This window comes from Leopardus geoffroyi, chromosome B1 (assembly GCF_018350155.1).
Source record: "Leopardus geoffroyi isolate Oge1 chromosome B1, O.geoffroyi_Oge1_pat1.0, whole genome shotgun sequence".
In the NCBI taxonomy this organism is placed as follows: domain Eukaryota; kingdom Metazoa; phylum Chordata; class Mammalia; order Carnivora; family Felidae; genus Leopardus; species Leopardus geoffroyi.
The window spans coordinates 180,387,747-180,400,079 of NC_059327.1; the positions used below are offsets into that span (position 1 = coordinate 180,387,747).

Below are 12,333 nucleotides of genomic sequence, written 5' to 3' on the forward strand. Positions count from 1 at the left end.
AAAATATGATCACCCTAATACATATCTTTTATGTTTGCTCTCAAAATTATGAGAAGTACTTCTGTTTTATCTGAGGGAAGCCTTGAAGCATTTATTTGTGGTCACTTGCTGCTTAAAATGTACTTCATTTAATATGATTGCACATTTAGATATTTAATATGCTTTTAATTCATGGGAGTATTTCATATCATAAAACTGCCTTTTAAAAAAATCTGTTCTGAGTTCAGGGAAAAAAGCATACGCAAGTTCTTTTATTTTTAAATGAAGAATTATTTTTTAAAGCATTAAAAAATGTTTTGGGGGTGGCCCAGCCAGTTAAGCATCAGACTCTTGATTTCCGCTCAGGTCATGATCTCATGGGTTGGTGAGTTCAGGCTCCTTGCACTGGCAGTGTAAAGTCGGCCTGGGATTCTCTCTCCATCCTTCTCTCTCTGCCCTTCCCATGCACACTTTCTCTCTCTCAAAATAAATAAATAAACTTAAGGGGCGCCTGCGTGGCGCAGTCGGTTAAGCGTCCGACTTCAGCCAGGTCAGGATCTCGCGGTCCGTGAGTTCGAGCCCTGCGTCAGGCTCTGGGCTGATGGCTTGGAGCCTGGAGCCTGTTTCCGATTCTGTGTCTCTCTCTCTCTCTCTGCCCCTCCCCCGTTCATGCTCTGTCTCTCTCTGTCCCAAAAATAAATAAACGTTGAAAAAATAAATAAATAAATAAATAAATAAATAAACTTAAAACAAAATTTATTGAGTAAACTCGACCCCCATGGTGGGGCTTGAACTCATGACACCAAGATCAAGGGTTGCATGCTCTACTGACTGAGCCAACCAGGCAACCCTAAATGAAATATTATTTTTAATTCTGGTGCCATGTGACACAACCATCAACAATTCTGAAGCTTTCTTTTCCTTTTTTTCATTGTCTCCATTAGACCCCTTGGGAGTCCAATGGCTTAGGTCACAACATGAAACATCACGCTAATTAAACTGCTAATTAATTGGTATAAGAAATTTATTGCATGAAATAGATTGCTGTATTGTACTGTCTCAATGTTTGCACTATTTCAACTTGGTAACCACTAATTTAGAACCCTTTAATCATATTCTTTAATCCAAATGTTAATCTCACATGACAAGAGCACATGAATTACTAGAGAAGCTTGGTACAAACTATGTGTTTCATTTCTTCCTAATATTGAAAATGGTTTGTTGAAAGATAAAAAGATCCTGTGTTTACAGATTCTTAATATTCATTTGAATGTAACCTTTCCTCATAAACATTTTCACAAACTTCTCCATGTGAATTTTGAGTCATTTATGTGACTAGCCATCATAGAATTTTTATTAAAAAGGCCCATGGGATAACTTGTTTCCTTAACATTATCAGTGTCTTTCTGAACACAGATTTTTTTTCAATTACATGACTTTTAACAATCAAGTGTCAATTTGGGGTTCAGAAAAGGGCAGATTTTTATGTAATAAATATGCAAGGGTCTTAAAAAGTCAACCAGCAGAAAGTTAGAAGGCACTATATCCACTTGAAATGTATTATCAGGAGGTAGCCGTTTCTGATCTTTCTAGAATGCATCTACCAAATGTCTGCTTCTTTCATGAGCCTGACATATAGGGGAGAAAAAAAAATCATCCTGACCTGCCTTTTAACAGCTAGACACAGAGAAAAGAAAAAAAATGAGAGACCTAGGTCCCCTTCACCTGCTACTGAGACAGAATTTCCACGGAAGCAATTGGGCAGTTACAAAACAGGCTGAGCTGTACCTGGTCTCAAAATTCCAATCTCTTAAAACAGGACATGTTCATTTCCCCCCTAACATCAAGGATACAATCTAGGAAGATACTCATTTTTAATTACATCAATCTTAACTCCTCCTTAGAAATTCACAAAAAGAAGCATAAGATGGTTATTATGGTGGTATTAACATCCCTAAAAATATAGAGTAGCCAGCTCTTTCATGAAAACAAAGTAAAAATTATTGAAATGGATAGCCTAATAAAAATCTGTAATTGGCCCTGTTTCTTTTCAGATGCTTAGTTGCTAAACTGTGAAATGAAGTTAGAATATTATAACTTCTTCATGTTTTCACAAGCAATACTATGGGATCCCAAGAACACAGGGACATTTCTGAAGTCTAGATTTTCTAGCCACAATTAATATTCACTATATATTATCCAAAACATGGTTTCAAATAGGAAAGACAACATTTTCAATGATAGTTTATTTGTTTTATCTTCTCCAATATAATTAGCCAATTGCAATGTTTAAAATGAAAGCCACTGACTTTCCAGACATTAAATATTACCCACTTCAATCCAGCCAGTATTTATTTTGTTTGTATTTCACACATTCAAATCTCATAGTTATTATAGATTACAAAGCACGTTTTCTGCTTAATAAAGGACTTTGAAAATGAAGCCCTATCATATATCATAGAAAATTACTAAATATCTGCAAAGAATAGTAGCTACTTATTCATGGATGGGTTATCATAATCAACATTATCCTTAGTTTTTATGATAATCTGACAAATAATTTATCATTCTTACATTTCACAATGCTTAAGTCACTACTAATTGGGGAAAATTATACTCCCTTATAATTACAGATAAAGTGATCTTTCAAAAATTATTCTTTGACCTTTTAAAAACTTTCATCATTGGATGGTGACAGGTCTGATTTCAGCTTTCACAGTTTCCGTTCACTTGTCGATGCTTGAAGAAATGATGGCTCACAGAGCTCTAAGATTTGAATTGTAGCAGACCAGAAACTCATGAATTCCCCCGGAGAACCTGTACCCGCACTCTTTTGCTCAGTTTCATGCCATAGTATATGAAGTATATCGAGGCTTGGAGTTATCTGTTCTGTGAGGTGCATTTTGTGTCACTTCTGACAGTGACATTGAGTTTATTTTAGCCCGTGAACATCTCAATCAGCAACAACTACACTCTATTCATATGTTGATTATAAAACAACAATAAGGAAATCAAGAGTTGCTGGCATTTACTGAGGTCTTGTCATGTCATACTCCCATCACCTGGCTAAATCTCACTTAATAATCACAACTAATTTACAACGTAGATGCTGTTACTAACTTTCAGTCACATCTGAAGAAATGGAGGCAGAGAGATGCTTGTTCAAAGGCCATTCAATTTGTAAAGTGTGCGGTCCACGTTTCGAACCCAGGCAACCTGGATTCCAGATGCTGCACTCTTAAGGCACTCTGAGCGCCCTTCACTTAGTACATGACATTGTAATAATTAGCCTGTGTGTCTGGAATTCCCATTAGCCTGCGCGCGAGCTCTCCTTGTTCAAAGAATGCAGTTGTCTTTTGCCTCCGTCCACAGCGAAGTCTCCATTTTCAAATGATGTTTGATGCAAATATTACCTAGTAACATATTTTAAGCCTGCAAAGCAAAGTAAGTTAGAAAAGAATTTCTTCTTCCCTGTCTCCAATATGTAAAGCAGACGTCCTATCACAGATTCTACCGTTGTCCAACACTGTCTGCGAGAACGTCTGGATGCCTTTCACATTGAAGTCATGCATGCTGAATCTGCTTCACTCATGTTAACAGATGTGTGATCCGAAGAACCAAAAACTCCACCCCTGTCCCCCTGAGCAGTTCCAGAGCCTAACTTGGACCCTCAAGTTTTGGCACGAAGGATCTGTGACCTGCTGAGTGTATGTAGCCTCTGAAACCAGGCTGGCAAGACTCAGAGCCCCGCTCTATCTCCTGGTGGTCTGTACTTTTGCAAATTTGCCCAAATTCTCTGTGCCTAATCTTCCTTTTCTGTGAAATGGGTGATATGACAATAATGGCATCTGCTTCATGAGGCTGGCATAAATATTAAATTGAGCAATTAACATATCATCTTTATAGAGTTGACTGTTGGTAACTCAACTAATTTATATTTCTCAAAACCAGGAAACGGAATAATAGCATCCAAATAAATAAATAAGCAGAATTAACACCAAAAGCAACTACTTCAATCCTCAATAATATTTTAAAGCCTTTTTTTTTTGTATTTTAGTGAAACTTTTACTTCTGTGCATCCAATTGGCTGATGCATTCTGAACATAACTTTTCAGTTGGTAATTTCATTAACAGTTGCCCCACTGCTGCTCTTTATAATCATTTTCTTTCTTTGAACCACCTCCACCCTCCACTGCCCCTCCCCCCCTTTTTTTTCAGACGGAAAGAATCAAAAGCTAATGGTAAACATTTTACTTAGAGATAATGGGTCATGGGATAGGCTTGGTAGGTGGTCTCCCATCTTTATTCTCATCTTGTAGAATAAAGAATAAACTGACAGAATTAAATTTTATTACCTAAATCAGTCCCATAAATGACCAGAAGTTCACTGAAACAAACAAACAGAAAAAATGTTCAGTGTAATAAATTCTCTAAGGATCCCTGAAGATTATCCATACCACCTTTGTGATTTTGAAAGTGACACCACTTTGCAAGTTAGTATGAGCCCTCCGCCCCAAAATTGACATGTATATGCTTTCATTTTGCCTCATACTGCTTCTCTGACCTTTCCCAGTTGGAGTAGTAGCAGGAAACTAAAATAAAAGCACTGCTTTTCTGTGTGAGGCACTTTGTGACTAAACGTTAATCCTGAAATTATAACAGTTGCAAGACTCCTCTGCTCCTTGCTTCTCCTAAGCAGAGAACGACTATGAGATGAAACAGCCTACCGCCCGTAAACATCAGGGGCTAGTATTTCCTTCTCCTCTGAACCCAACCAGGCTGATCTGAGTCCAGAAATGCCTTTGAAGTCACAGAGACCTTCATGTGCTGATCAATCCTTGGGGGGTAAAGAGCAAGAAAAACTGGTTCTGGCACTTTAATATTCGGCCAGGGAAGGCATTCAACTCAGTGCAGAACAAAAAGGTTTCCTCTGTTACAAATTGAGTGATTTTGTACTTGGGTGCCTCTTGGATCAATTAACTTAGGGAGACCTATTGATCCCAGAACATGATTATTTATACTTCGGTACATATTTCCATTAAAGTCAGACTAAGGATGGAACAGAAACAAGTGTGAATTCGCATTTCTCCTTACTCTTAAGGCATGCGGTCGGCTTTGGGTCAATTTGAGTGGAAAACAGCATATGATTCTCTTAATACCAATGATCACTACTGAGTATTAATATAATCAGTATTAAGTGTCGCGCTGTACTGTTTCCAAGTTATCAAAACCTTAGAAGTTAAGAATTAAAATGATCTTAAAATTGTGCAATCTGAACCCATCCTTTATAGTTAAGAAATCTGAGCACCTAAAAACTTATATATATATATATATATATATATATATATATATATATATAGCTGTTTAGTGGCAAAACAAAATTTGACATCAAAACTCCTCAATCTGTTCGGGGTATTTTTCTCCTTACACCCTCGAAATTATCTCTGTCAAACTTTTTCTCTTTATCTAAAGTTGCTAAGCTCTTCACTCTCAAATTGTGGAGAATGTATTCCAAAGCCAGCAACATGAACCTATTTCAGGTCCCTTTATGTTTTAAGAGATTACTAAAATAGGAAATATTGTCATTTTATAAAGCAGTTACATTTTATTATTTTGGTCACAGAAAAATATTCGATACAATAGAATTATAGAGTTTGTAGACTTATAATTTATTATAATAGCATAAATAAAGACAAAAATCCCTGTAATAGTATAGATAGGATACCAACTTCAGTTGATTGTCACATAGAAAGAAGAGGTAAAAATTTCTACTATAAAGTTAATCAGCAAGATAAAGAGACATGAATACAAATACCAGAGAACAATAGTTTCAAAATTATTATGGCACACGGTGACTACAAAAAATATGTCTATCTGTTTTAAATATTTACTATCTTATCTATGTTAATATATGATTATTTGTAATTAATTTAGACCGAAGAAAATGAAAAAAAAAAAAACTATAACTTTAGGCATATTAAAAAGTTATAGTTAAAACACAAATATTTCCCGAGTCTCTTCTATAAAAACAGCCATGATTCACATCCTCTGTCACTGAGTAAAAGTAACCTGAAGGAATATAATAGGACTTTCCAACTGTCCTCAAACTGATTTCACAGGAGCTTACTCTCATTATTTTGAGACATTGGTACTATCTTAATTTAAATGGTTCAGTGGCAATAAATATTATACTTAATTGGAGAGCCTATGCAGTCGTCAGTCTATATTCGAATTGCTTCATTTGTGAATAATTATCTTTAGTAATGACAACACGTATGAAATGGCTTAAGACAGTTTCCGCTACCTCTTTACATTCTAGGTAACAAACTAAAGTGCAAACGTTAGCCATTGAATTTTACCTGCCTCCATTTATATACGCATACACACAAATGCATCCAAATACACCCATACTCATACAAAAACGAAACTTTATACAGTATCTTCAACTGAGCAAATAACTATAATGCAAAGAGGTTCTTCCTGCATGCAATTCATTCTTAACAAAATAAAAAAGCCCTCCTCTGCATACACGAATGCATAAGACCACAAATTTTAAAGGCCAGTTTGCTATTGATATAATGGCCATACATTCCTTGAACATTTACGTGGTTTACCCTAAATTCAATCAGAAATTGTGTGAAATGTCTGTGAGATACATTGCAAACTATCCTCTGCTTTTACGCCATAATGAATTATATTTCATCAAGTATCAGAATGACCTAAATTTTATTTTCTTTCCTGTCCACTCCTTTCTCACTTTACCTGACTGGCAGTAGTATTTCTTCTTAACGCCTTATTAAATAACATTGAACAGTCTAATTTTCCCAGAATTCAGTCCTGAGGTATACATTTCCATTTTCTTTGTTGATCTAGCACAGGCTCAGGTGATTTCTACATAATGCATCCAATTAGTTCAAGCAAGGCAAATGAAATCACATCTATACTAATCTCCACATTATTAACTATAAACAGGAACAGGATGTGTCTCCACCCTTTGCTTCAGTCCATTCGAGTGCAAACCAAAAGAAAAAGGATTTCCTGTTCTTCTTTTCACACTCCTGAGTATGACGATATTTGATTCTGTTTCTCCACAGTAATTGATAAGAGTGCAAAACCTCTCTCACATCCCTCCTTTATTCCATGTTGAGAGCTTGATTTTTTTCAGTTTGTTTGCTAAGTATAGTTTGATTCCTTTTTGCAGAGATTTTATTTTAAGTCCATTTTGCGTTTTCTTCACAATCAGAGCTTCATTTTAATCAGATAGTGGTCCTGCCCCTTGGGAATCGATTTCTTTTTGCACAAGACAATTCAGGTCTATTAAGATCCAACACACTGAGTTGGAACATTACATGTATTTCACTTACGAGCACATACATTCATTTTACACGATTCCTCAATGTGGCCAGGGGGGTTCGTGGTCTGCACTGTATCCACCTACAAAAAATACAAAAATATATGTCTGCTTTACAGCAATGTGAGTAGGGTTTTGCCAGCCTAGTTCCAAAGCTTGGGTGCACATCTTGGCTGATAGTATTCTTTTCTTCCTTGAGATGTATTTGCAGTGGCCATAACCTCTTTCAGAAGTCATAGAGATAGAACAGTTCCCTACAATTAACAACCCTGGGGCATCTAAATCAATACTGCTGGTTAATCTCAAGGATGCTATCTCTGACAAGAGATATTTGCATGGTAAAAGAAACACTGAATTAATTGTGTTTCAGGCTTCAAGCTTTTCAAGGCTATGAAATGTCACCAGAAGAGGGGTGGAGGGGGAAGGGGGGGGGATGCTGGCTTTGTTTATACTACAAATACAAAGAATGAGATGGTAATTTTGTCACAGTTTTTACAATTTACAAGTCCCTAAGATCTCAGAGATGTGCTCTTGATCTGAGTGTTCACACCATTCAAAGTAGCTCTCTTGTCTTTAAAAACAATCCTTAGATAGCTGTCTCTTTACAGAAATCTGAGCAATTTACATGCTATCAACAAATGGCCTGCTGATCTCAGGTCAGGGATGGATAATTCTCCCCTTCAAAGTCATGACCCTAAAAGGGCAATGTTTTCCAACTTTGTATCTACTTTGCACAAATAAAGTGATGGTAATATCCCTTCAAAATATTTTGCTAATGTCAGTTTTAAATAGTGTTAATTTTTTCTCTGAACTTGCTACTGACCAAGTGGCTGATTTCTGCTCTCAGTGCCAGAAGGTACACAGAGTACCGTCTTCTAGTTTGATAGCACAATTGATGTTAGTAAAACATTTAGTAAGTTTGAACATTGCCAAAAAAATAATAAATCACCTCCATAGAATAGAATGCTACAGTTCACTACCAGAAGTTTTTATCTCTAAGAATTAGAATCAGAAAAGAGAAATAAATATTCCACTCAATTTCCAAAGTAACGATGCATCAGCACACGAGAATCGAAGTTAGAAAAGAAGTAAATGATTTATACCACTGAATAATTGACCAATTCATTTTTGAAAGTAATTGGTGTAAAAAAAAAAAACAAGTAATGTCTAATGTTGAAATTAATTATTCATATTCAAGGACAGAAAATGTTTAAGCATTGCTCTAATCACAGATTATCAATATTAGCTGTATAAATTTAAGCAGCTTTAAAATGTCTTAATTTTTGAATTAGTTGTTATCTTTTCCTAGAAATAAAAAGAATATTTTTTTTTCTTTCTGAAGCAGCTCTACCCATTACCATAACTTGGGAAATTCTGTCCTATTACACAGGCAGCTTGCATCTATGAAGGCATCACTGATAAGTGCATCTTCCTAACTTAAATTGTACGTTTAAGATGAACATAGTTTGTCTTATTTTACACAAACTATATGACTGCACATTTCATTTCAAAACTGCCTGGACACAAGTGAAAGCTCAACATTTGCAAGTTTCAGATATTGTTTTTCTATTCCCAAATCAACTGCAACAATATAGCTGTAATGCATGCCAAGACATTAGACCTTCCTGTTATGGGCTCTTACTGTATGTGATACGTTGCCATAGACTTTATCAAATATTTAACTACTCTTGTGAAGTTACTCATTTAAGCCTTACATCCCGTACGAGGCTACAATGAGCTCCCTGAAGGCAAATGTCATGTCCATTCTGTTTATTGCTACAGTCTCCGTGTTGGCACCTGGTCGGCCTTCAGTGAAAATTGATTTAATGAATGAACGCATGTTTGAGAATAACCAATGAAGGAAATCATATTATTTGTCATAGCACAGTATTACTATTGCCTAATCCAGATATTTTGAAGTCATATGGCTATCTTTGACTTTCGATTATTTGTCGTATGATAGATTATGGCACAGATCTTTCTTGAATTGCAGTAAATGCTTTTTTATTTTAATAGCATATTATTTCTCCCCCTTTTCTCCCCTCTGTAATTGTCTTAAATTATGTGTCGAAAATTTCTAAAATTTCACTACCATCTCTTTTTAATCTATCCCATATCATAGTCATTCTTTTCTCTAAGGAAATACACTATGCAGAATTGCCCACAAGGTTTTTAATAAATGAGTAAACTATTAAAATAATCACAACAAATATAGGAAATCAGAGGTGTCAAATGTTTCATTTTCTGTTTACAGGACCTGACATACTTTGAACTTAAAAGCACACCCAAGAAATAAAATGCATTGAAGTAATAAATTCACCATACTGCCATGGAGCCCAATGAAATCTCCATATTAAAATGATATTGAAGAATGACACTCCATTCCTAAATTTCATTTCATAAATTAACTATGGATGAGCAGGTTTCGTGTTTTTGTGGTTTTAAGTTTTGAGCCCCTGCACAAATGCATCTGTGCACTAACATTCACCTGTCACTGAAGCCAAGAAAAATGGATTCTTCCCTTAGCATTAAAGATTAATGTTTAAAAGCAAAAGTGCATACCTCAAATAGCTTATTGAGTTCATGGAGAACTACTTAGGAATCACCGTTTTGAAAACTGTCATTGGCGAGGGCCAGGGTAAAAATGGAGGTCACCAGGATGTGTTTGTTTTGATTTGAATCAGCTAATTAAAATGGCCCTGGAAGCAATTTTCAGATCACTGCCACTGAGGAGATAGGCTCTGGTAAATCCAACCAAACCAATCTTTCAGTCAGGTCCAATTCAGTTGAAGTTGTATAGACAAGCCTTTTTCTCTGCCTCTCAGCCTTGCTCCTCAATTTGTTCTAAATCTCAGTCAATATGTCTCTCTCTGTCTCTCTGTATCTTTCTGTCTCTCTCTCTGCCTCTCTGTCTCTCTGTCTGTCTCTTTCTCTCTTTCTCTCTCTCTCTCTCTCACACACACACACACACACACACACAGAACGAGATGAAACCAAGTCATTCTGGAACACGTTCTACAAGACCATCTCTATGTCTCACTCAGTTTCCATTTCCTGACCAAAGAGACTGACATAGGCTGGGAATTTAATTAATGAAATTTATGCATAAAAAGTTAACTTATAAAACCCAAGTTCTTCTTTTCCAGACTTCCCGATAGCTGGTGAGTAGTGCTAAGAGAAGGAAAGTGAATGATGGAGACAGTAAGAATAAGATTCAGATTCAGGTACAAGAATATACTGAACATTCACACATAGGAACAGAAATGTCCTTATATTGGTTGGGGCGCCTGGGTGACTCAGTCAGTTAAGCATCCAACTTCAGCTCAGGTCATGATCTCCTGGTCCTCGAGTTTGAGCCCTGTGCCAGGCTCTGTGCTGACAGCTCGGAGCCTGAAGCCTGCTTTGGATTCTGTGTCTCCCTCTCTCTGCCCTTTCCCCGCTCATCCTCTGTCTTTCTTTCTCTCTCAAAAATAAATGTTAAAGAAATTTTTTTAAAGAAATGTCCTTATTAAGTCTAAAAACAACAACAAACACTTTAAAACCATAAATAAAGAGGGGCGCCTGGGTGGCGCAGTCGGTTAGGCGTCCGACTTCAGCCGGGTCACGATCTCGCGGTCCGTGAGTTCGAGCCCCGCATCGGGCTCTGGGCTGATGGCTCAGAGCCTGGAGCCTGTTTCGGATTCTGTGTCTCCCTCTCTCTCTGCCCCTCCCCCGTTCATGCTCTGTCTCTCTCTGTCCCAAAAATAAATAAACGTTGAAAAAAAAATTAAAAAAAAAACATAAATAAAGAAATGTATATCTGGGGGGCACCTGGGTGGCTCAGTCAGTTAAGCGTCCGACTCTTGGTTTCAGCTCAGGTCATGATCTCACGGTTCCTGAGATCGAGTCCCACATCAGGCTCTGCTGACAGTGTGGAGCCTGCTTGAGATTCTCTCTCTCCCTCTCTCTGCACTCCACCCCCACTCACTCTATCTCTCTTAAAATAAATAAAATTAATTTTTTTTAAAAAGAAATATTTAGGGGCGCCTGAGTGGCGCAGTCGGTTAAGCGTCCGACTTCAACCAGGTCACGATCTCGCGGTCCGTGAGTTCGAGCCCCGAGTCAGGCTCTCGGCTGATGGCTCAGAGCCTGGAGCCTGTTTCCGATTCTGTGTCTCCCTCTCTCTGCCCCTCCCCCGTTCATGCTCTGTCTCTCTCTGTCCCAAAAATAAATAAATGTTGAAAAAAAAAATTAAAAAAAAAAAGAAAAGAAATATTTATTTTGAAAGGAATATGTGTCTATTTTTCTACTTATTTTTATTAGGTATGCTTCAAACCTAAATCATGCACCTATGTAATTGGTGTAGATTAGGTACAAGTATCTGTTCAATGTGTTTTCATATAATTGGCAATATGTAAAAGATCTATGAATATTCATTATTTTGTCCTTCACTGACACTCAAATCTAGAGAAAAGGAAAAGGCGTCATATGAAAAGCAGATATTTTTCCATAGCATAGAAAATTAAATTGATGGTAATTTCTACAATCCAAGAACAGGAAATTGATGCTCATATTTTAAAGCATAAACGTATAATACAAAAGCTAAACCAGGGCAGAGTCACCTATCAATACTGAAAGTTTATCTGTTACTTTTTTAAAAATATTGGAAAATCATCTGAAGTGTAAAATGAGACATCAGGCAAACATGGGGTTTGGTGAATGAAATACTATGAGGAGGACAATTCTGGGTGGTATTTTCATCTTTTACTTCCTTTTTATTTTTATTTTTTTTATTTACTTTTTAAAAATGCTTATTTATTTGTAAGAGAAAGAGACAGAAAGAGTCTGCAAGCAGGGGAAGGACAGAGAGAGAGAGAGAGAGAGAGAGAGGAGAGAGAGAATCCCAAGCAGATTCTGCACTGTCAGCACAGAGCCCGTCATGGGGCTCGAACTCACAAACTGTGAGATCACAACCTGAGCCAAAATCAAGAGTCAGATGCTCCACGAACTGAGCCACCCTACTT

At 36.8% G+C, this 12,333-nt stretch overlaps 1 protein-coding gene across 9 annotated transcripts in view; it reads right to left on the reverse strand.

Annotated features, from left to right (window-relative positions):
* PCDH7 (protocadherin 7) overlaps positions 1 to 12,333 on the reverse strand; it is a 427,585-nt gene that overhangs the window by 353,486 nt on the left and 61,766 nt on the right. For 6 of the 9 annotated variants that reach the window (XM_045474308.1, XM_045474306.1, XM_045474303.1 and 3 more), the window contains exon 2: positions 7,354 to 7,413. The exons of the other annotated variants lie outside the window; for them this stretch is intronic. In XM_045474308.1, the coding sequence (XP_045330264.1) occupies positions 7,354 to 7,413 (60 nt within the window). The remainder of the gene's footprint in view (positions 1 to 7,353; positions 7,414 to 12,333) is intronic. 9 annotated transcript variants of the gene reach the window in all.